Raw genomic sequence first — 24,326 nt, 5'->3', positions numbered from 1 at the left:
AATGTGCTCAGACTTTTATTTTAGGCCGCACTGGGTTCAGAGTGGATCCTTCTTTCCCTGGCTGTGAAGGCAGCACCACTGACCCGGTGACCGCCTCAGTATCCTGGCGAGACTGTCCTGCTTGGCCACAGTCCCTTCAACTGAGAAAGATTCAGTCCATCATCCAGAAAAGAAGGCAGAGTCTGCCCAGTGGCTTTTTATTTTGTTTTTAAAGATTTATTTATTTATTTATTTTGAGACAGGGTCTCACTCTGTCACCCAGGCTGGAGTGCAGTGGTGCAATCATAGCTCACTGCAGCCTTGACTTCCTGGGTTCTCGCCTCAGCTTCCTGAGTAGCTGGAACCATGGGTGCACACCACCATGGCCAGCTAAGTTCTTTTATTTCTTTTAAAGACGGGGTCTTGCTTTTGTTGCTTAGGCTGGTCTTGAACTCCAGGGCTCAGGTGATTCTCCTGCCTCAGCCTCCCGAAGTGCTGGGATCACAGGTGTGCGCTGCCGCACCTGGCCCACAGTGGCTTTTTATACACAAGTTTTAGTCCCTCTCTGGCTTGCTCAGCACACTCCCTTCCACAGAAGCAACTTCGGAACTCCAGTGGCCGTGCGGCTGCCCAGGACAAGAGACTGGAATGGGGCTGACTTAGGAGTCCGCTGTAGCCTTGGGTATTTGCTATGGCGTTAAGCAGACTCCTGAATTCGTTGAGTCATCGTACCTCTTCTCATCTCTTCTGTTCCCTGTAGCTTCAAAACATGTCTTGGAGGGTGGCTTGGAGAAAAAACAACTCTCCAGTACAAAAGCCTCGGGCGGCTTAGAATTCAGAGAGGAGCACGTGGGGAATGAGCCCATTCTTCACGCTCTGGGCCTTCCCAGGTTTTAGGAGTGGCATCTTTCCCTGCTCATCAGGGTATTGGGCGGTTTCCGAGCATGGTTCGTATTTCATCCTCAATTCTAGCATTGTTGTCCAGATGTTGAAGGTGGCGGCCTGGTGTCTCCTGGGCAGAAAGTGTGAATGCCAGAGTGGCCTTCATACCACGCTGGGGTCTCTCAATGACAGCTGTGTCCTGCCTGCCAGATTTGAGCACACCTTGTCATCTGTTTCATCATCTGCTATATTAAAAATTTTCAGTGGCGTTTAGATGTTAAATTCTGAAACGCTTTCCTCACATCTTTGAATGTATGAAAAAGCTGGAGTACTTCAAGTACGGACGAGCCATCTACATGTGCAGCACCACCGGACTTCTGCCAGTGACTGGGAAAGGGGGCGTAGCCTCGTGTTCCCCTCTACCTCTGGATGATTACAGACGGGCTTTCCTGTTCTCTGCGTGTGAATAAAGGCCGGGTTTGGGTAGAGCCATCTTTAGCGGGGATTTGGGATGACCCCACTGTCTGCCTTCAGATTCACGTTCTGTCTCCCACGGAGCGTGCATCTGACACTGTGGACTGCCGAAGTGGGTGTACCAGCCGGCAGAATAGTCAGGAAGGTACAGTGCAGGGAGAGAATTGGTGGACATCAGATAGGCAGATTTACAAAGATAATGTCACCTGTTCTTATTTATGACACCGGGAGGCAAAGCTGCACATCTGTTTATTGATTTGTCCCTATTTCCATCTCCTCCTTCAAGCATCCACAAGCTGAGGGAGAACGTCTTTCAAGAACATCAGACTCTTAAGGAGAAGGAACTTGAAACAGGACCCAAAGCCTCCCACGGCTATGGAGGGAAATTTGGTGTGGAACAAGACCGAATGGATAAGGTGAGTGGCCCACGGCTGCCTGTGCCAGGCTCCTGGTGCGCTTGGACCACTCGACTGAGTGGCAGAGTCGTCCCTCAGACTTTCCTTAGATCAGCAGTTCTGAGTCAATCTGCTGAGGCTGAGATTTGCCCAGAGTAGACCCCTGTTGATCGGACTTGCTCACGAAGTACTCTAGCTTTCTTTAAAGCTCGCTGAGAGCCCTCAGAGGTGCTGGAGCACGGGTGGTACGTGGGGAGGCCCAGAGCGGGAGACTGGCCCTCAGAGGTGGCCTTGTGATCAGGATAGAAGTCCGGAAGCATCGTGGCTCCAGGTGTCATCGTTGTCAATGCCTCTGGTTCCAGCTTGCAGCCTAAGTCATGCCAGTCCGAAGACCAAAGTCAAATCTGTAGGCCCCCATGGTTCACAGCACACACGGAAATTCAGCCAAAGGCCTAGCTAACATGCTTCATGCGGTCAGTGACTGTCAGAGCAGTCTGTCCCTTGTCTAAATGGGGTGCCCACCAGGCTGGGGACAGTGCTCGCTCTGTTTGAGAGGTCTGGGAGAGCCTCCCGGGAGCCATCATTGATGGGATGCAAACTGCCATGCAGACGTTGATTGAGGACGTTGGCCAAATGCCTCCAGCTCCACCCGTACTTTAGGTCCTCTCTACCCTAAGAAAGGGAGCCCCGTTAGCTCAGGACGGCTGCCTTTTCCTTCGTGGAGAGAGGATGGAAGAGATCGTGGTGCGTTTGCATGTTTCTTCAGTAAAACAGACATCCTGGAGGTGAACTTTTGAGTCTAAGCAACATAAGCTTGTTCTGACCTGACAGATGCTTGCCTTTACCCTGTGGAAAGAAGTGTTTCAGCCAGTGTCGGATTCCAGGCGGTAATTCCATACCTCTCCCACCTCATGCACCAGCCGGATGAACATTTGAGCTGGGCACGGGCTGATGTTGCTGTGTCACAGTGAGCTGCACCTTGCTCTGTCCCCTACACAGTAGATGATGTGGTGGGCTGGCAGGGCACCCCAAACCACCATCATAAATAGCCTGGGGGAGGAGTGGGGTGAGGGACCATCTGCAGGAAGGAGACATGGATGTTGCTGTGTCACTACCACAGAGATGCGCTGACACTGAGGAGAGCAGTGTGTGCAAAATCATCATCTCTGGAGTCTAAAAAAAGTCCGCTAGCTTTTAGGAGTGTAAACGGGCAGACGGACCCCTGTGTTCAGTGCAGTGAGCGAAGCATGTGCAGACGGACAGACGGACCCCTGTGTTCAGTGCAGTGAGCGAAGATGTGCAGACGGACAGACAGAATCCATGTGTTCAGTGCAGAGAATGAAGCATGTGCAGACGGACAGACGGAATCCATGTGTTCAGTGCAGTGAGCGAAGCATGTGCAGACGGACAGACGGAATCCATGTGTTCAGTGCAGTGAGCGAAGCATGTGCAGACGGACAGACGGAATCCATGTGTTCAGTGCAGTGAGCGAAGCATGTGCAGACGGACAGACGGAATCCATGTGTTCAGTGCAGTGAGCGAAGCATGTGCAGATGGACAGATAGAATCCATGTATTCAGTGCAGAGAATGAAGCATGTGCAGACGGACAGACGGAATCCATGTGTTCAGTGCAGTGAGGGAAGCATGTGCAGACGGACAGACGGAATCCATGTGTTCAGTGCAGTGAGCGAAGCAAGTCGGTGGAAGCCTTTCCCACCCCAGACTGAGGCAAGCCCTGTGCTTACAGGGCTTGTGGGGAGTTAGTGCAGAGAGAAATTTATTCTAAAAATGGGGCTCCCTGCTCTGGGTTGGGAAAATTACATATTGGGGAAAAGAAAGGCAAAGTGTCAGGGAAAGCCTGGTAGGGAAGCTGTTGTGGCTTCTCTGCTGCTGCTTGGACTGCACCTTTTTTCAGCCCGAATCTCGCTCACCCTGGAACCTGCCACTTAGGCCTTCTGGAGCGCCAGGCTCCCTGGAAGAGCCCTCGCTTCCCTCTCTCCTGTGCCGTCTCCATGGCAGCCTCTGCTTCCCTTGTCAGCTGTCCTTGCCTCATCCTGCTGTCCTTCCCAGGGAGACTCCCCTCTGGGCTGGGCTTTTCAAGGGTCGGGACTTGTCATCCTCTCCTCATGCCTGGCCCTATGCCATGAGCCCCACCTCTTAGGCCAGTGCGCTCCTGGAGCCCAGGAGGCTTGTGGAGCCTTGCTGTCACCTCTTAGCCGGCAAGCTGGAGAGCTATCCTGGCAGGGCAAGTCCAGCAAGGGGTGCTGCAGCTGCTCAGTCCCGGCTGGCATCTGGGCCAGGTTAGCTCTCAGCTCGGGTCAGCACCACGGGACAAATATGTTGTCAAAAATAACTCAGGGCCAGGTACGGGACTCACATCTGTAATCACACCATTTTGGGAGGCCGAGGCAGGAGGATCTGATGAGCCCAGGAGTTTAAGACCAGCCTGGGCAACATAGCGAGACCCCGTCTCTACAAAAACATAATTAACTGGACGTGGTGCACACCTGCAGTCCCAGCTGCTTGGGAGGCTAAGCAGGGAGGATCACTTGAGCCCGGGAGGTGGAGGCTGCAGTGTCCTATGATCGCACCATTACAGTCCAGCCTAGGCGACAGAGAGAGACCCCGTCTCAGGAAATAAATAGATTGAACTCAGATTCCAAACTGAAGGGGAAATGGCTTAAGTTATTTGTAACTTGCCCACTTCAGAAATTGAAAAAAATAAAAAATTGAAATCTCTGCGTTAAGAGTTGAGGAATATGTGCTAGAGACTTCCAGAAAAAAAGAACACATGGAGGACAAGCACACGTGAGAGGAGCCTGGACGGGCTGTCCGGATTCTGTTTACGCTGGGGCCTGAGCACGCTGCACCTTTCCCTTGCGACCGGCGGTGGCTACGTCCATCACGCGGGGCAGGCTTCCTTCCTGCTCCCGTGTCTCCTTGCATCCCGTAGCCCTGAGTCTACACATTCAGGCTTCAAGATACAATCTCCCCAGCATGACTGTTTAATAACATGTGATTTCGTCAACGTAAAATCAAATGCAATTTTGGAGATGAATCTCTTTCCATCAAAAGGTTGGAAACTTTGCCTAGTTGTCATTCTGGGCATGTCTTTAGATCCGTTTTCCTATAACTTCCTTCTGATGAAAACTCATGCTGGGGAATCCGTTTGGCACATCTGCCTCTGCCACTCCTTCATCTCTGTTTTCTGGGTGGGACTCCAGAGGACACGGATGGGCAGTCTGTGCCACAGAGGGTTTGGAGGTGACAGCTCGTGTGGATGAGGAGTCAGCTGCCGACCTCAGAACAAACGTGGGAAGAAGAGGGCGCAGCACAGGCCCGAGGCTTAGGGCAAAGCCTACTTTTCATTCGGGGAAAGAGTGGACGCGCTCTGAGTTGCCTGCTGTGTCAGCACCGGTGTGGGATGCTGCTCGGGTTAGTATGAGCAGCTCCACATACTAGAGGGAGTGAGAAGACGGGTCCCGGTGTGCCGTGGGCGTTCTCCACACCGTCTGCTGGGCCACGTGCCTGCACTGTCCGTGAAGGAGGCCTTGACCCGGCTCTGCTGTCAGCAGGGAGCCTTAGAACCCTGGGGCCTCGGTGTGCCCGAGCGTGGGACTGTCAGGGCTGGAGCAGGGCCGGTGCTTTGAGGTGGGAGATCTTGTCTGCTTTGTGGACCAGAGGGTCTCGTTGAAACTGCTGAACGGAGTTGCGGAATCACAAAAGCAGCTGTGGACAGCACACCTGTGGATGGATGTGGCTGTCCCAGAGGCGTTATTTACAGAAGAACAGGGCACCGGGTCTGGAAAGCCCAGGGGAACCCTCGGCTTTACCTGCTGGCTTTGGCGAACAGAAGGTCCTCAAACCTGTGTGCGCTGACGGGGGCTGACGACATTAATGACGCTGAAGCGAGCTGGCGCTGGGGCCGGCACCTGGCTCCTGCCTGAATGGGGTGCTGCTCAGCGGAAATCGAATATGAGCCTGTGTTTTGCAGACTATTTTTTGTGCTGATTCTTGGGTCATGTGATTCGCAGAGGTCCCACTTCAGTAAACGCCAGCAGCCTCCACACCGGCGGGTCTCACAGATCCTGCCACAGGCCGCCAGCTCTGTGTCCCTTCTTCATGCCCAGTGGTGTCAGACATCCCCACTGGTGGCCCCAACCTGTGGCCAGGGGTCGTGTGCAGCTTCCAGGAGCCCAAGGGCTGGGGTGGGCCATGAAAGCCTGCACCAAGGACCTGGACCTCCCAGGAGTCGGGCCCCCTCCTTGGCTCCCCAGATGGGTGTGTTCATGTAAGGTTTCCCTGCACTGAGCAGGAGGTGGCCTCCCCAGCCCTGCTCTGGGAGGAAGTGAAGTGCCGCAGTGTCGTCAGTGTCTAATGCTTTGTGTTTGAACCCTGTTCCAGTCAGCTGTCGGCCACGAATATCAGTCGAAACTTTCCAAGCACTGCTCACAGGTAGACTCGGTCCGCGGCTTCGGAGGCAAGTTTGGTGTCCAGATGGACAGAGTTGATCAGGTGAGTGATGTGGTGCTGGGGCTGGTGGGGGTTGGGGCAAGGGGGAGCGTTCCCCGTAGATCTGAGCCATATTGGGCCACTTGTAGTGGCGGGCAGGTGCCCTCCAGCTCTGTGGGAGTGCAGAGAGGGGCATCCGCTCCCAGGATGCTCTGAGAGCCTGGTCCCAGGGAGAGGAAGCGGGATGCGGAGGGCTTGCTACAGCAGTCCCTGCGGTCGCTCTTCACTACGTGCCCCAGTACTGGACGGCCCTGTGTCCGTCCAAATGTGCCAGCAGGGACCATTGCTGCCCGTGTTTCTCATGTGTGTGCTCCTGTGACAGAGTGGCCTCAGAGCGTGTTCCGGGGAGCGGGATGCGCTCGTTGCATCCAGGACTCAGGCTTTGCGTCAGGATGTTGTTGCAGTCATCCTGGGCCCGAGCCTCTTCTCTGATTCTCTTCAGCTTGGGGCTGGCGGCTCTTTTGTTTAATAGAGGAGCGATCTGGAGCCTGGAGGGAGCAGGGAGCTGATGCTGGTGGCAGATTGTGGCTTTGTGACATATTAGCCACGGTTCTGAATTTATGTGTCTGTGAAATGAGGGGGATGATCACACCTCTCTCACGGGTGTGCTCAGATGCCCATCGCAGTACCTGGCTGGTGGGAGTGCACCCCTGGTGGCCACTGCTATTCCTGTTATTAATATTAATGTTCTCAGCATGACTTATTTGAGAAGCGAGTTTTCGTGAAACCCGTGGAATGAATCGGCTGAGGACGCCTTGCCGCCACATGCTAGGGAGGGCAGGTCGCCATGGATACAGCTTGGCCCGCGCCGTCCACTGGGCCTTGCAGAACGTTTGTTGTCCTGTCCGTTTAGGATGCCAGAGCTCTTGCGTTACTGCCACCTGCACCTGGCTTAGGAACCCAGAGGTCACAACATAACATGTTTCATGTTTTTAAAAATTTCATGTAATTAATTCAGAGAGATTGTTTCAGGGACATTGAAAAAATGTATTTCTCCCCACTCGTTAATGTGTTTTTGGTCACCACAGTCTGCCGTAGGCTTTGAATACCAGGGGAAGACTGAGAAGCACGCCTCCCAGAAAGGTAAGACACGAAAGGCGCGGAAAGAGGCCGGCGCTCCAGGGGCCCTGATGGGGAGAGTCACGGCCACCTGAAGCCGTTTCCCGAGCGGTTTCTGTTGCCACAAGGAGGACTCTGCCCTCCTCTTCATGTTTCTGTATCATCCGGATGCCACATGACGGATGCATTCCCCGTTACATAGCCTCCTTGGAGCCCTGGCATCTGCTGTCATTGTGGAGCCTCCCGCTTTAGCGGAAGCTGCCCTCCCTTCATCTGGGCAGTGCTCCTCCTGGAGAAGAGAGCTCTCAGATTTATCAGCAAAAAGCTAACTTCCCCCTCTAAGGATAGAAACCAGAGTTGTTAAATTCTTGTTTTCATTATACACATACGGTCTTAACTGCTGGTGATTAATCTTTATTACATCATACTATCTCTTTTTGAAAGACCAAAGCATATCGCTACCTTCAAGTTTTCAGTTTATTTTTTGCAAGCTTATTTAGTTCTTCCTCTTTTAGTGTCATTGCATCATCCGGGGGAACAAGCTCTCAGTCCTTAAGCAGTCTCGGTGCAGTCCAGGTGGAGGTAGCTGTGGTGTGGGCAGGCAGAGGGAGGATCAGGGTCTCGTTTCCCGTGTTCAGCTGTGTGGCTTTCTTCATACGAGGCTTTCTCTTTCCATTTTTTTCATTTTGTTTGTTTGTTTGTTTGTTTTGAGACAGAGTCTCGCTCTGTTGCCCAGGCTGGAGTTCAGTGGCGCAATCTTGGCTCACTGCAAGCTCCGCCTCCTAGGTTCAAACGATTCTCCTGCCTCAGCCTCCCAAGTAGCTGGGATTACAGATGTGCACCTCCACCCCTGGCTAATTTTTCTATTTTTTAGTACAGATGGGATTTTGCTATGTTGGCCAGGCTGGTCTCAAACTCCTGACCTCAAGTGATCCGCCTGCCTCAGCTTCAGCCTCCCAAAGTACTGGTTCTTTGTATGAAGCTTTCCAACTTTTACCTGAGCAGTTGATTTTCAAAGCGGGCATGCAGCTTCATTTCTGACCACACAAAGGAACTGCCCTGTAACAGCTGACAGGGCCCGGAACCCCACCATGTACCTGTTACGAAGCAGGTCCAGCGTCACCTGTATGGAGCAGTGGGTGGCTTGTTGTACATGGTAAAATGTGTGCTTGATCTGTTTGTGAGTTGTAACCACTACACACTTCTGCTTAGTTTAACAAAAGGGACAGTTTAGTTTGTCCTCAGGCCCACGTGCTAACTGCTGCCCTGTCTCTTCAGACTACTCCAGTGGTTTTGGCGGCAAGTACGGCGTGCAGGCTGACCGAGTAGACAAGAGCGCGGTGGGCTTCGACTACCAGGGCAAAACGGAGAAGCACGAGTCACAGAGAGGTGGGGCGGACCCCATGGTCTGGAATCATGCGTTTGCTCCAGAAGCACCCACGAGGGCACTTTCTCTCCTCACAGATGATTGTTGTAGATTTTTTAACTTAAAATGTTTGGTGTTCTTTTAGTACCAGTGTATGTGGGCTTTTCCTAATTTGAATGGCTGCACAGTTCCCCATCATAGGAGGATTCCAGAGTCCATGTAACCATTCCTTTTTTGAATGTGGAATTTAGGTTGTTTCTTTTTTTTTTTTTTTGGTAGAGATGAGGTCTTGCCATGTTGCCCGGACTGGTCTTGAACTCCTTGGTCTCAAGCAATCCTCCACCACCTTGGTTTCCTTAAGTGCTGGGATTACAGGTGTGACCTGTAAAATTTTTTTTTTTTTCTTTTAGAGGGAGTGTAGTGGCGTGATCTCTGCTCACTGCAACCTCCACCTCCCTGGTTCAAGCAATTCTCATGCCTCAACCTCCCGGGTAGCCGGGATTACAGGCACATGCTGCCACGCCCATCTAATTTTTGTATTTTTAATAGAGACGGAATTCTGCCATGTTGTCCAGGCTGGTCTTGAATTCCTGACCTCAGGTGATTGGCCCGCCTCGGCCTCTCAAAGTGCTGGGATTACAAGTGTGAGCCACCGCACCCGACTGAAAATTGACTGCAGGGAACATTCTTGTACCTGTGTTTTGTTCACGAATGATTATTCAAAAGAATCACTCCTAGATGTGGAATTGCTGGGTCGAAGTCTATTGAATGTAAAATTTCCATAGATACTGCCAAGTTGTCCTTGGAGGCTGTGCTGAGTTCTTCCTTCCCCACGGCGTAACCTGTACACCAGCACTCAGAGAGTTTCCCAGGGCTGCAGAGGCTGCGGCCTGCCCGTTTCTCTGCGCCTCTTTTGTTTGGCCTGCACATTTAAATTTTTAAAAATATTTGCCAACATTTGAAAACTGAGAGCTTGACTATTTAAAAACTCAGATTTCTAAAAAAAAAAAAAAAATCCCAGACCAAGAATCACCACTGGAAGATCCGACCACTCTGGCTTGGCATTTCCCTGAGGAAAGTGCCAGTGGCGTGAAGGGCAGCTTGGCCTGCAGTTTGTTGCGGACTGGCCTGGCCTGGCCTTCCTGCCGGTCAGGCCCTGCCTACTGCACAGGGCTGCTTGCCTCTGCTCTCTGCCTCTTTCCTGGGAACAATCCATTCCTCTTCCCACACCGCACAGTTGTGAGCAGTGCGTGCTCCGTGAAGCCGCGTGAGTGTATGACTCCAGTGAGCCTGGGAGCATGGGCCGAGCACCTGGGCAGACTCAAGCCGCCTCAGATGCCTCAGGCCTTCTCTCCCAGGCCTTGATCCTCTGCATTTTTACTTTTAGTGGGTTCATGAGAGATTCATGTTTTGGTATCACAGTGACATGCTAAATGGCTTCATTCTGAGTAGAACTGGTGTTTCTGGAAGATGCTGTGTGTATCCTGTTCCCTGGTATCCCCCTGTTTGCTTCAGTTTGTGAAGAGTGGCCTTTGAAAGTCTTGCCCCTGTGCCACCTCCTCCCCTTAGAGAGCCTTATCATAAACTCTCATCTCCTGCTAGCTTCTGGATGCAATGAATGATGTTACAGGAATTCGTCTGCTGTACTTTCTTTTTTGAGATAGAGTCTCTTGCTCTGTCGCCAGGCTGGAGTGCAGTGGCGCGATCTCAGCTCACTGTAGCCTCTGCCTTCCGGGTTCAGGAGACTCTCCTGCCTCAGCCTCCTGAGTAGCTGGGATTACAAGCATGCGCCACCACGCCTAGCTAATTTTTTGTATTTTTAGTAGAGACAGGGTTTCACCATGTTGCCCAGGATGGTCTCCATCTCTTCACCTCGTGATCCGCCCACCTCAGCCTCCCAAAGTGCTGAGATTACAGGTGTGAGCTGCCGTGTCCAGCCTCTGCTGTACTTAAAAAAATAATAATAATTTTTTTTTCTTTTTTTTGAGATGGAGTTTCGCTCTTGTTGCTCAGGCTGGAGTGCAGTGGTGCAATCTCGGCGCACTGCGACCTCCACCTCCTGGGTTCCAGTGATTCTTTTGCCTCAGCCTCCCGAGTAGCTGGGATTACAGGTGTGGGCCACCACGCCCAGCTAATTTTGTATTTTTAGTAGAGATGGGGATTCATCATGTTGGTCAGGCTGGCCTTAAACCCCTGTCCTCAGGTGATCCTCCCACCTCAACTTGCAAAGTGGTGTGATTACAGGTGTGAGCCCCCACCCCCGCCCTGTTTTTTTAATTTTTAAAAAATTCGTTAATGATTTAACTTAGAGATGGGGTCTTGCTATGTTGCTCAGGCTGCACTCAGCCTCCTGGGCTCAAACAATCCTCCCTTCTCAGCCTCCTGAATAGCTGGGTTGCAGGCACATGCCCCCACCTCTGCTAACCACTGTTTATGTTTCTGTTATTACACATAAATAGCACCTTTAAATATTGTCTGTATTATTCAGTGGCCCTACAGTGGACCCGAAAGATTTTTGTGTTTTTTTAATCAAACGATAAAAGCCTTTCTTAAGGACTGCTAAGACCCTTGCGTGTTCACTGATTTCATTGCTCCCTTTAAAGCAGTCCTTTTTTTGTTTGTGTTTAGATTACTCCAAAGGTTTCGGTGGCAAATACGGCATCGACAAGGACAAAGTGGATAAGAGCGCCGTTGGCTTTGAGTATCAAGGCAAAACGGAGAAGCACGAGTCCCAGAAAGGTGTCTTCTGTTTTATCTTACCCTCCAGCCAGCAGCTAGTGATGTGGCAGGTGGTAGCCACTCCGGAAAAGGAAAGACAAAGCGTTATTGTCAGCCCTTAATGTAGATGTCTCGTTTTCATTAAGTACCCAACTTGAAAACGGCACATCTAGAAACACGCTGCTAAATAAGAACTCGGAGCTTGCATGTTTTGGCGCTCCAGCCCCAGCGGCGTTGCTTATCGTGGCGGCCGCGCCCCGCACGTCCGTGTTGCCCGTGTGAGCCTGTGCTGCCTCGTGGTGCGGGTGGAAGCCGCGTACCTGGGAGCTTCCGTGGGGTCCTGTCTGGCTTAATCACAATGCTGAGGTCATAGACTAGGTTATTTCCTGCCACTCTCCAAGGAGGGCCTCTTCGTGGATGTTATCTAAGGTATTACCAAAGATCCAGAAGGGAAGGGCAGATTGAGTGACTCGAATGTGTTTAACTGTATTGAAAACATACTTTCTACCTGTGACCCGCACTACCTGCTAATGATGGGTTCTGGCCTTTCATTGTGCATGTAGACTATGTGAAAGGGTTTGGAGGAAAGTTTGGTGTGCAGACAGACAGACAAGACAAATGTGCCCTTGGCTGGGATCACCAGGAGAAATTGCAGCTGCATGAATCCCAAAAAGGTACATTCCCTCTGCCTGTCCGCGAGATGGTTTTGGAAGTTTGTCTTTGTTCTTATGCGTCAGTATGTGTGTGTGTTGTGTCTGCGTGTGCCTGCTGCACGTTGTTCTGTTTTCACTGTTTGAAGTTGTCCTGTGCACCCCCCCCCAGTCTCCCAGTTCCAGAAACCCTCCAGCTAGTGTAGTCATGACCCCTCCCTGCTGACACGGGGCTGGTGCCCCAGAGAGCTGGGTTTACCCAGGAGTGGGCACATGGGCCAAGCCTGCAGCAGGGGGCTGGGTTTACCCGGGAGTGGGCACATGGGCCAAGCCTGCAGCAGGGGGCTGGGTTTACCCGGGAGTGGGCACATGGGCCAGACCTGCAGCAGGGGACTGAGTTTACCCGGGAGTGGGCACATGGGCCAAGCCTGCAGCAGGGGGCTGGGTTTACCCAGGAGTGGGCACATGGGCCAAGCCTGCAGCAGGGGGCTGGGTTTACCCGGGAGTGGGCACATGGGCCAAGCCTGCAGCAGAGGGCTGGGTTTACCCGGGAGTGGGCACATGGGCCAGACCTGCAGCAGGGGACTGGGTTTACCCGGGAGTGGGCACATGGGCCAGACCTGCAGCACTCCTGGGATGCCGCTTGTTTTCTGCCTTCAGGAGGTGCAGGAGCAGCAGTGCTCCTCGTCCAGGCTGCTTGTCTATAAAGTGGGCCACGGTGTCTGGCAGGAGATACTTACTTTTGAACCGAAAGTGTTCTCTTGTCCGAACGGGTCCCTTTTCCCTGGGGAAAGGAACCTAAGGGGCTGAAACGCTTTGAGTATGACCCAGCCCTGAGATAAGCAGGAGCGGGGCTGATGGGGCTGCGCCCTCCGCATCTGCAGGGTCTCTCCTCCCGTGTACACAGATACGCGCACGCGTCTGCAGTGTTGGTAGGACCCTGGAATGAACCGCACAGCCGGGAGTGCCTTTACTGAATTATTTGAAGTACAGTTCTTAGCCTGTTTCCACATCTTGGCCAAGTGTTCAGATTTTAAGTTCATTCTTTAACGTTGACCTTTGGAGCCGCCTTCTGGCGCTGAGCCTGGGAGTAGGATCTCAAAGGCCGTAAGCTCTGGAGAGTCCTTGCTTTCTGGAAACTGTGTTTGATTTTTGCGCATGCTCATGCAATTCTAACCCAACTGTGTTTCCTCTCTTGGTTGTTTTCCCCACCGTTGCTTGTGGATTTTCAGATTATAAGACTGGTTTCGGAGGCAAATTCGGTATTCAGTCGGAGAGGCAGGACTCCGCTGCTGTGGGGTTTGATTACAAGGAGAAGTTGGCCAAGCACGAGTCCCAGCAAGGCACAGTTGCCACCAGCCTCTTACCCCCACCCTCCCCGTCCCATGCAGCCACTTCTAGCACAGACTTCAGGGCTCACCGTCCGCGCCTGCAGCACAGTCCTCCTGTGTCACCAGTTGTCAGCTGTCAGGCTGTTGGGCACTTGAAACCCATTTCTATTAGAGCGACACTGGTTTTGAATGGTTCCCTTCTCTTCCCCGCTTCACTTTCTTCCCTGTGAACCTGTGATCTGCGTATGGCAGGATGTACCAGTTAGTGTGTGGGTGCCGTCTTTCGAACCCTGTGACCCTTCCAGTCTCTGGACCGGGGCATCTCCGGTCTCCAGCAGCATTCTGCCCGAGGCTGTTCTGCTGGTAATGGTGGCTGCTGTGAGCCATTGAGTCAGGCCTTCCAGATGAGGAGAGAGGTGTTTGGTTCAACGAAACCACTGGCCGTTTGACCAGGGGCTTCGTAGCAGCAAGGGCCAGGAGACAGGCGTGTTCTGTGTGGTTTCTGTGTTTCATTTGTGGTGGTGTTTTTGGCCGGGGTTGGGAGGTTTTTTGTTTGTTTCATTTGATGACACCGTATGTGTGTAACATCTCCACACAGAGCCACACAGTATGTACGCAGAGCCAGCTCTGCATCCTTCCTTAGAGCAGTTATGTTACCTTCAAAATTTGGACTTGGTTATTAGAACCTGAACACATAATTGGAAAAATAGTAATTCCCTAACCTTGCAGGGCAGACTCTAGACTTTCCACCTGCAGCGTTAGAAACACAGCAGTGTTCAGATGTGGGCAGGTAGACACACCTGGGGTGGTCCCGCAGACTGCATGGAGATGGCAGTGGCTCTCCGAGGCATCACTCCTGCATGACAGTGTGACTTTCATGTGGATCTGTGTTGCTGCAGCAGAAGGATTTGGCTGGTAGAATTTCCACATGGATTTTTTTTTTCTCTTAAAAAGCAAGAGAACAAACTGCGATTGAGCCTCTTTTTAGCGCTCAGTAGAGCAGGCGCACAGGAAGCAGCTGAGAATAAGCCCGTGCTGGTGCGGAAGACTGTGCTATTGAAGTGGCGCGTTGCAAAGGCCTGTCCGTGCCCTCTCCTCGCTTAGCTCCTGCCTGCCGCCTGCCGCCCCTCCTGCCCCTCAGGGAATGCTGAAGCCCGCCCCCGGCCTGTGCCCTGCTTCTCACTGCCTGGGTCTCACGACCATGGGTGGAAGCAAAACTTGCCTTGCAAGTGAAGCCTCGCTTGGCCATTCTCGTTTCTTCCCGCTGTGGTGCACCTTCTTGGGCTGTTTCCGGATCTGTCTGCATGCACCCGCGGCCACCCCCACGCTCGCCTCCGCCGCACAGTAAGTGTTGTGTTTTGCCACATTTCAGACTACTCCAAAGGATTCGGCGGGAAGTATGGGGTGCAGAAGGATCGGATGGATAAGGTAAATATTCCAGACCCGCAGCTTAGTGTCGTCTGCCGGCAGGGACTCTTGGTGGGCGTGGCTCACGGTGCGGGTGGCACCTACGCACTGGGGTGGGGCACAGGTGGTTTCCATCACGGTGGACATGATGTGTCCTGTGCTTCTCATGGCCGTGCTGTGGGATGGGCGCTGGCCCTGGCCCCCCTCCTAGTTGGGGGCCCGAGGCCAGGCAGGTTCAGCACCTGGCTGTGGCACAGCAGTGGACGGCTGGGCTGCCACAGGAACCCAGACGTTTAACATGAGAGGCGAGAGCCTCGAGGGCTCATGTCCATTTGAACTTAAATTCTTAACAGTAAATGAGATTGGAAGCGAGTGTTAGACCGCGTGTGGGGCTTCCCCACTGGTGGCCGGCACTGCCTGTGCCGTGATGAGCCATGTCTCCCGTCTTCAGCCTCACAGAGACGCGGGCCCCACACTGCCTGCTCCTGTGCATGGCCTGCGGTCAGGGGTGGCAGGGTCAGTCCTTGCCTCGAAGCTGACCACACACAGCACCATCCAGGGGCTCCTGATGTGGGCTCTGGGGGCGTGGGCGAGCAGAGCAGGTGTTTGGGCTGGGCTCGCCAGGGAGCCGTAGCCGGGGCTCATTTCTGAGGGCAGGCGGGAGTTCAGGAGAGAAGGCTCAGGAGACCACGGAGGGACGAGGTGTGGGCCTGGGTGGGACAGGAGTCACAGCAGGTTCTCAAGGAGCCTAGCTGCAGAGGGAGGGCGGGGAGCGGGGACAGAGCTGGCCCTGGAGAGCCCCACACACCACAGGGCGTTCTGCACGTCATTAGGTGACATGCATGGCCCCAGAAGGGTTAGCAGGTAAGGGACACTTTGGGGGTCTGCTTTGAGAATCCGCCAGCCTCAGCGTGGAGTCTGGGTTGTGGGGCATGGCCTGGGCAGGGGGGTGTGGTCCTGAGGAGAACTGGAGGGGCTCAGGTGGTAGAGAAGCAGGGCATGGTGTTTGGCGCCAAGGGACACAGGGGAGGGAGCAGTCGGGTGGGTGTGGGGTGGACGTGGGGCCGACAGTGAGCTGAAGAACTGGGAGTAGCGGATGTGGGTGTCAGTGAGAGGAAGCTGGGGTAGGGCTGGGGCCAGGCCCGGGTGGCATGCAGAGTCGGGAGGGGTGTGGGCATGCGGTCAGAGGACACTGGGCAAGGGGAACCGGCGAGGTAGCGGGGGCCTTGCGAGGCACTGGGATGGGTGGAGGGAAGGAGCTCCCCTCTGGGTGAGTCAGAGGTTGTGGCTTTGGGGCCCGAACCTGAGGGACTGCTGTGCTGTGGGTGTCTGTGGTCAGCATTGCTGGTGTTGGCAGTGACCGCTGAGCTTGTGAGCACGTGGGGAGGCAGTGTAGGGGTGTGGCCTTTGGTGTCATTGTCTTTCATCCAGGACGGGGTGGAGCTTCTCTCCTTTGGTTTGCTGTGTGATGAAGTCCAAGGCTTAGAGAGAGTGATGTAACTGCCTGGGTCCCCGTACATTGTGGGGATGGGGCTACAACCCAGGCTGGGAGGTGAGGTCATCCCCTGAGGGCGAGGTGATGTCTGCAGAGGGCCCAGTGGGTGACGGGACCCAGTAAGGCTGATGGCCTTGCCTTTGAACAGGTGCAAGCGGCTCAAGGGACATGGAGTAGACGCTGGAGCTGACTGACAGGAGGAGGGAGCAGGGTCCGAGGAAGGACAGGCAGGCCAGGAACGGGGCAAGCAGGAGGTGCTGGGCAGAAAGGGGCCATGGCGTGGGGGCTCTGGTGGCTTCTGAGCCTCAGGTGTTCTCATCAGAGGTAGTGAAACCCACAGTGAGACTGGGGACGGCCACTAGTCTCCACGAGCCCTGCCAGTCTCCACCTGAGTCCTATGTGAGAGTCATTGCTCATTGGTCAGGCCGGAGTTGAGTCCCCCGCAATGCAGAAAGGTGTGACTGCACCACTGCGTGGTGTGGTGTGGAGGACGGGCCACCGGAGGCTTGCATGTGTCCCCGGCGTCTTCTGCTTCCTGTCAATGCTCACACCTCTGGGTGGCGAGGGAGGGTGGGGAAGGCGTGAGGCGGATCCCAGAATTGGTGTATGATAGAGCAGATGGAGATACATGTATTTCTTATGCTCATGCTGACTCACGGTTGCCTGCAAATGTGGTGGGTAATCGTTCTCATGCCTCAGTTAGTTTGCAAAACTGAGAGGCCATGAAGAGTGCTCTGGGCTGTGTGGCTGGGCCTTTGGGAAGATCTGAGGAAGGCATTTGCATCTGGTAGGAGCTGCCACAGGGCATGGAGAAAAGAGAAAAGTGCTTTTCTGACGCCCAATTCCTATCTCCACAGAACGCGTCCACCTTTGAGGATGTTACCCAGGTGTCCTCCGCCTACCAGAAGACGGTACCTGTTGAAGCTGGTGAGTCCTGGCTGATACCGGGAGCACCGTGTGGTTTCCCAGGAAAACACTGAGGTGAAACACAGCCGGGAGCAGACGCACCACTAGTTGAAAGCGTGGTTGTTGCTGCGTATTTTGGGGAAAGAAAATGATCCTTTTGATGAAGATCCCGCTTCTCCTGCAGAGGTGTAGAATCACCTTTCACACGCAGCCTGGTGCGGCCGTTTCGCTGGGGCCCGTTTCGAGGGCCTCTTCCCAAAGCAAAGGGGTTACGTGCACATCCACGAGGGTCCCTCCACACTGCCGGTGACCAGCTCCTGGGAGCAGCTGGGGCCTGCCCGGCTCCCTGAGCCACTGGGTCGCAGCTGTGGCAGGAGGAAGACGTCATGACGTGTGTGTGCAGGCGACGGCAGACGTTCTCTCTGCTGCTTGTTCTTGGGCCCTTGACCAGGGAGCTCGAAACCTGCCCTTTTCTGTGCTGGACACACGATTGAGTCAGAGGTGGCCCATGCCCCGGAGAGTCAGGTACTTGGGGAAAATATCGTACATGAAAGCAAGTGCTAAATTTAACACAGGATGCGGAGAGCTACCACTGCTTACTAGGGGAGCCGTGGATCCACAGTTCTCAGAGTTGGAGGGCCCAGGACGCGTTGACACTTTGACCACTAGTGAGAACCCCCCAAGACGTTGATGTATTTGATGATATTGACTATATTAGAAATTAGAGGAATGTGGCCCGGCGTGGTGGCTCACGCCTGTAATCCCAGCACTTTGGGAGGCTAAGGCCGGTGGGTTACGAGGTCAGGAGATCGAGACCATCCTGGCTAACACAGTGAAACCCCATCTCTACTAAAAATAAAAAATAAATTAGCCAGGCATGGTGGCGGGCGCCTGTAGTCCCAGCTACTCAGGAGGCTGAGGCAGGAGAATGGCCTGAATCCGGGAGGCGGACCTTACAGTGAGCTGAGATTACACCACTGCACTCCAGCCTGGGCGACAGAGCGAGACTCCATCTCAAAAAAAAAGAAAAAGAAATCAGAGGACTGTTTTATTTGTTTATTTATTTATTTTGAGACCGGATCTTGCTGTGTCATCCAGGCAGGACTGCAGCCTCAGTCTCCGGGGCTCAAGCAGTCCTCTTGCCTCAGCCTCTGAGAATCTGGAACTATAAGTGCATGCCACCATGCCCAGTTAAATTTTTTTATTTTTAGTAGAGACGAGGTCTCATTGTGTTGCCCAAGTTGGTCTTGAATTCCTGAGCTCAAGTGATCCACCTGCCTCAGCCTCTCAGAGTGCTGGGATTACAGGCATGAGCCACCACAGCCATTGGAAAGTTATAAATTGGTTCACTTAAAAAGAACAAAACTACGTTGGGTATGCTGGCTCACGCCTGTAGCCGCAGCACTCTGGGAGGCCGAGGCGGGTGGATCACCTGAGGTCAGGAGTTTGAGACCAGCCTGGCCAACATGGTGAAACCCTGTCTCTACTAAAGATACAAAAAGTAGCTGGGCATGGTGGCCCACGCCTGTAATCCCAACTGCTCAGGAGACGGAGGCAGGAGAATTGTTTGAATCTAGAGGCGGAGGTTGCAGTGAGCCTTGATTGCGCCACTGCACTCCAGCCTGGGCGACAAGAGCTAACCTCCATCGCAAAAAATAAAAATAATAATATAACTGGCCATGCACGGAGTGGCATTGTTTTTTTTTGTAAATCTCTTTAATAGAAGACGGCTGCATTCTCACACCTATCTGCCTCTGCAGTCTGTCGATGTTACGTTGTTTAGGAAGAACATGTGGAATCACCTGGGTAGGCGGTTGGGAAAGGGAGGAGTGTTTGTAACCTTAAGGGCAGTGTGGGTGTCCTTCCGCGATGCCATGCAAGCGTGCCAGGTGGGGGTGGCTCCTCTGGCCCTGAATGGCTCGCCCCCCAGTATGCTCGGGTGGCACCCTGTGTTGGCTATTTGGAAAATGCTGGACCTCTGAGTTATGCCCGTCTTCCACTTGTGGACACTTCTCATTATACAGGACCCAAAAAATCACATTTGCTGTCATCGTCAATGTTATCTGCAGAGGCTAAGTGGAAATTGTCGTGTTCATGTGGCAGCCTCACATTTTTCAGAATTCTGTCTTTTACTTGAAAGCTGGAATTTTCCCGTTGGCGACAAATACTACAGTAATTTTTCTTGACACAATAGGCTTAGTTCATTCACTTGGGAGAAAACTGCTGCCAGATACCCAGCTTTGCATAACCATAGTTTGTCTGTCAGTTGTTATTTCAGGGAAGAACGTTGTTCCATGAAAAATCAACTTGCAGCTCTCATGGTTCCATTCATGTTCCTTGAGACAGAGACAGCCACCGCCACAGTCCCGGACACAGCAGGGAAGGCTCACGTGTCTTCCCACTTTTTTGAGACAGAATCTCGTTCTGTTGCGAGGCTGGAGTGCAGTGGCGCCATCTTGGCTCACTGCAACCCCTGCCCCTGGGTTCAAGCAGTTCTCCTTGCCTCAGCCTCCGAGTAGCTGGGATTACAGGCGCGCACCACCACGCCCAGCTAATTCTTGCATTTTTAGTAGATACAGGGTTTCACCATGTTTGCCAGGATGGTCTCAATCCCTTGACCTCGTGATCCACCCGCCTTAGCCTCCCAATGTGCTGCGATTACAGGCGTGAGCCACCACGCCCGGCCTTGTTCCCCACTTTTGACTTACATTTTTATCGTTTTTTCTTAATAGACATGGGATCTCACTATCTTTCTCAGGCTGGTCTCAAACTCCTGATCTCAGACAGTCCTCCCATTTCAACCTCCCAAAGTGCTGGGAATTACAGGCATGAGCCAGTGCCCTCTTTTCCATTTTTGTCACACACAATATAAAAAAATGTATACTCAGCGGTTGAGATTCACTATATTCAGTATATGTCGATTACAGTATACATCAGTACCTTAACTGCTTTATCAAGGACAGATGTCTTTAAGAGAAATTGGCTGTTTTTATTTAAAATTGTGAGTGTGGTGGTGAAGATTCTGTCTTGTTTAAAGATCTTCCTGATGCCAAGCTTAGGGGGATCGCCAGTCCCACCAGGTGTGCAGTGCCCTGCGGCCGGCGCCCAGTGCTGGCTCCGGACCAGTGGGCTGAGCTGGCAGCTGCAAGAACCTTTCCCTCCTCGGGGGTGGGGGGTGGCCGGTTCCTGGGGCGGTCACCCTCTGTGGGGCTGTTGTCCAGGAGCCGTGTTTTTGCTGTGCTCAAGCCACACGTCCTCCCTCCTTTCTCTGTAGTGACCAGCAAAACAAGTAACATCAGAGCTAACTTTGAAAACCTCGCTAAGGAGAAGGAGCAGGAGGACAGGCGGAAGGCGGAGGCAGAGAGAGCCCAGCGGATGGCGAAGGAGCGGCAGGAGCAGGAAGAAGCCAGAAGGAAGCTGGAGGTGAGCGGCAACGAGTGGGCTGCAGCGCGCTCTCCCTCTTGGACCTGTGCGAGGGGATTGGCAGCTCTGGGGCCTGGGCGGGGCTTATTCTTTCCTGGCCAGGGTTTCCTTGGAAGGCATGTTTAACTCTCCTTTAAGGCTGTGCTTTAAGGCACTTGTCACTTGAAGCCACACATAGGCGGAGTCTCTGGCCACAATGCTCCAGGCAGCTAGCTAGCGCCATCCTGGTCTTGCCGGTCCAGCCCCGGGACCCAGCAACCTGCCCTGCCCTCTGTCCCTGAGCTGACAGCAGAGTCCTGTCGGCTTCGTCCTCCACGGAGCTCTTGTCCAAATGTCAGCCTGAGTCTCTTCTCACCCCTCCCCCTCTGGAAGCCCCTCCTTTTCTGGGTGAAAGTTTGGGGTTTGGAGGGGCCTCTGTGCAGAGGCAGCCTGCTCTTGGGGCCTGCTTCTGCTTGGCCAGCCCAGCCCCGCTCACCCAAGCCCCTGGCTGTGGAGAAGCGCTCCAGAGAAAGATGCCAGGAGCGCACCCCTGGCAGGGGCAGAGCACGAGCCTGCATCTGGGTGCTTTGGGTCTAGCCTGGGTGGCGTCCCACTGACAAGGAATTTTCTTGTGCTCAGCGGGATTAGGGGGGCTGTGAATAGAGCCTGGAGCCTACAAATGTGTGTGTGAAGTTACCAGGTGTGGCTCTCAGCTGGGGCATCTGCAATGTGGGGCAGGCCCAGCCTGTGTGGAAGCCTGGGCTTCTCCTGCCCACCCCAGGCCCTGCCCCTGCAGGGCCACACAGGACATGGTACTTCGAGTGTTTAATCTGTGGATGGCACCAGGTGACGTGGGAATTTACAACTGTCCTGTTGGGGTCAGGCAAGACCATAGATGCCAGGAACCGTGCTAGGGTCTCAAGACCAGGAGTGGTTTTCTCTTCAGCAAGACAAGACAGCACTACCATTGTTCCTAATAGAGCAAGGCAGCCTGCAGGGGGAGAGGAGGGAGGGTTTGGAGCGGACGCCTGGGGTTCAGGTCCTGCAGAGGGAGAGGAGGGGAGGGGTTTGGAGCGAACGCATGGGGTTCAGGTCCTGCAGGGGGAGAGGAGGGAGGGGTTTGGAGCGGACGCCCGGGGTTCAGGTCCTGCAGGGGGAGAGGAGGGAGGGGTTTGGAGCGGACACCCAGGGTTCAGGTCCTGCAGGGGGAGAGGAGGGAGGGGTTTGGAGCGGACGCCCGGGGTGCAGGTCCTGCAGGGGGAGAGGAGGGAGGGGTTTGGAGCGGACGCCCGGGGTTCAGGTCCTGCAGGGGGAGAGGAGGGAGGGGTTTGGAGCGACGCCCGGGGTGCAGGTCCTGCAGAGGGAGAGGAGGGAGGGGTTTGGAGCGGACGCCTGGGGTTCAGGTCCTGCAGGGGGAGAGGAGGGAGGGGTTTGGAGCGGACGCATGGGGTTCAGGTCCTGCAGAGGGAGAGGAGGGAGGGGGTTTGGAGCGGACGCCTGGGGTTCAGGTGCTGCAGGGGGAGAGGAGGGAGGGGTTTGGAGCGGACGCCTGGGGTTCAGGTCCTGTAGGGGGAGAGGAGGGAGGGGTTTGGAGCGGACGCCTGGGGTTCAGGTCCTGTAGGGGAGAGGAGGGAGGGGTTTGGAGTGGACGCCTGGGGTTCAGGTCCTGCAGGGGGAGAGGAGGGAGGGGTTTGGAGCGGACGCCTGGGGTTCAGGTCCTGCAGGGGGAGAGGAGGGAGGGGTTTGGAGCGGACGCCTGGGTTTCAGGTCCTGCAGGGGAGAGGAGGGAGGGGGGTTTGGAGCGGACGCCTGGGTTTCAGGTCCTGCAGAGGGAGAGGAGGGAGGGGGTTTGGAGCGGACGCCTGGGGTTCAGGTGCTGCAGGGGGAGAGGAGGGAGGGGTTTGGAGCGGACGCCTGGGGTTCAGGTGCTGCAGGGGGAGAGGAGGGAGGGGTTTGGAGCGGACGCCTGGGGTTCAGGTCCTGTAGGGGGAGAGGAGGGAGGGGTTTGGAGTGGACGCCTGGGGTTCAGGTCCTGTAGAGGGAGAGGAGGGAGGGTTTGGAGTGGACGCCCGGGGTTCAGGTCCTGCAGGGGGAGAGGAGGGAGGGGGTTTGGAGCGGACGCCTGGGGTTCAGGTCCTGCAGGGGGAGAGGAGGGAGGGGTTTGGAGTGGACGCCTGGGGTTCAGGTCCTGCAGGGGGAGAGGAGGGAGGGTTTGGAGCGGACGCCTGGGGTTCAGATCCTGCCTGGGTGGCTCCCTGGCCCGTGTGCCTGCACGCCTTGCCCTCAGACTCAGCGTCTGGCACTGGAGCCCGCAGGCTGTCAGTGAGTTTCCCGTTGCTGCTGTAGTCACCACCACACACAGCACACAGCTAGTGTCTTACAGCGCTGGAGGTCAGAAGTCCTCAAAGATGTCAGCAGAGCTGTGTTCCTCCTGGCAGCCCTGCGGCCCCGTCTTCCCGTCTCCAGCCTCTGCTTTCGTTGTCACCGCCCCTCCTCTGTCCCTCACCCTCCTGCCTCCCTTCTCTCAGGACCTTGTGATTACATTGGGTCCACCCAGATAGTCCAGAGTTCCCGTCACAGAACCCTTAGTTTCATCACACACACAGTCCCTCCGCATGGGGTCTGGGGACTGCGATGTCAGCAGCTTTGAGGGGCCATTATCCTACCCTAGTTCATCCTTTGGCCCCTAAAGCTTCATGTCCGTCTCATGCGCAAACGCACTCAGCCCATATGAAGGCCCCCAAAGTCTCAACCCATTGCAGCATCAACTCAGACTCCCAAATCTGTGGCTAAACCGTCTAATCGTGTGTGGGCGGGACATGAGCTGTGGCCCAGTCCCGGCACTGTCGCGTCACTGGCTGTGTGATCTCAGCCTCAGAGCTCACCTGCCCCTCGGATCCTGCCTGGGAGCTGATGGGATCTGAAGCTTGGTGCTTCAGCTCACCTGCCCCTCTGATCCTGCCTGGGTGCTGGTGGGATCCGAGGCTTAGTGCTCCAGCTCAACCTGGGTGTGGATGTTTTCCGCTCCTTCCCCCAGAGCATGCCTAGAGCTTGGGCGCAATCTTCTGAAACACGGCAGGCGTGACAGTGCAGAGTGTCATGGCAGCATTCCGATTGCTGTTTGTTTTCAATCACAGGAGCAAGCCAGAGCCAAAACGCAAACGCCCCCTGCATCGCCTGCACCTCAGCCAACCGAGGAGAAGCTGCCCTCGAGCCCCGTCTATGAGGTTGGTGTCTTTGGTGTTTGAATGAGCGTGACTTCCTGCCAGAGCCCAGGTCCTCTGTGGAGCGGAGGAAGCCCTTGCAGGCAGGCAGCGTGGTGTGGGTGCAGAGGGCATCGCTGCATTCCATGCCCGGAGAGGGGTGGGCCAGGAGCGCCCTGGGGGTGGGTGACATGCCTCGGTGCTGTCGGGGGACAGCTGTGCAGGCCCACGTGCCATCTTCTCACCCCTCTCCAGCCTGTTGTAGTCTGGCCACTTTCACTGCAGTCCCTGCTGGGGTCACCTGCTGTCAGACAATCAGATGTGGGGGTCTTCCCCCCACTTGCTCTCTGCTGTGCGGGACGCCGCCACACTCCCTTCTGGCAATGCCGCCCTCCCTCATCACTGAGCCCCCACCTCCCGCGCGATCTGCCTTCTGTGGCTGCCCCGTTCGGCTCTCCAGCCTTGCAGCCCCTCATGAGTGTGCTGCAGACATGCTGTCCAGACCCTCCCTGTGCTGCTGACCCCCTCTCGTGGGTCCCCCAGTGT

At 54.7% G+C, this 24,326-nt stretch overlaps 1 protein-coding gene and 1 pseudogene across 5 annotated transcripts in view; both read left to right on the top strand.

The window, feature by feature from the left end:
• CTTN (cortactin) overlaps window positions 1–24,326 on the top strand; it is a 38,697-nt gene that overhangs the window by 9,428 nt on the left and 4,943 nt on the right. For 3 of the 5 annotated variants that reach the window (XR_007719351.1, XM_050758183.1, XM_050758184.1), the window contains exons 5-15: window positions 1,622–1,751; window positions 6,136–6,246; window positions 7,272–7,326; window positions 8,581–8,691; window positions 11,297–11,407; window positions 11,950–12,060; window positions 13,269–13,379; window positions 14,740–14,795; window positions 17,127–17,196; window positions 20,450–20,598; window positions 23,715–23,804. Coding sequence is in view for 4 of the 5 variants with exons in the window: in XM_050758183.1 (XP_050614140.1) it covers window positions 1,622–1,751; window positions 6,136–6,246; window positions 7,272–7,326; window positions 8,581–8,691; window positions 11,297–11,407; window positions 11,950–12,060; window positions 13,269–13,379; window positions 14,740–14,795; window positions 17,127–17,196; window positions 20,450–20,598; window positions 23,715–23,804 (1,105 nt within the window). In the remaining variant the exon portion in view is untranslated. Of the gene's footprint in view, window positions 1–1,621; window positions 1,752–6,135; window positions 6,247–7,271; window positions 7,327–8,580; window positions 8,692–11,296; window positions 11,408–11,949; window positions 12,061–12,920; window positions 12,969–13,268; window positions 13,380–14,739; window positions 14,796–17,126; window positions 17,197–20,449; window positions 20,599–23,714; window positions 23,805–24,326 lie in introns of all 5 variants that reach the window. The other 2 variants (XM_050758185.1, XM_050758186.1) reach the window with 2 other exon arrangements.
• Window positions 8,701–24,326, top strand: part of LOC126935966 (uncharacterized) — a 376,899-nt pseudogene continuing 361,273 nt past the window's right edge.

This window comes from Macaca thibetana, chromosome 14 (genome assembly GCF_024542745.1).
Source record: "Macaca thibetana thibetana isolate TM-01 chromosome 14, ASM2454274v1, whole genome shotgun sequence".
In the NCBI taxonomy this organism is placed as follows: domain Eukaryota; kingdom Metazoa; phylum Chordata; class Mammalia; order Primates; family Cercopithecidae; genus Macaca; species Macaca thibetana.
The sequence above is the reverse complement of the archived record's forward strand: the minus strand, read 5'-3'. Positions and strand labels throughout refer to the sequence as shown.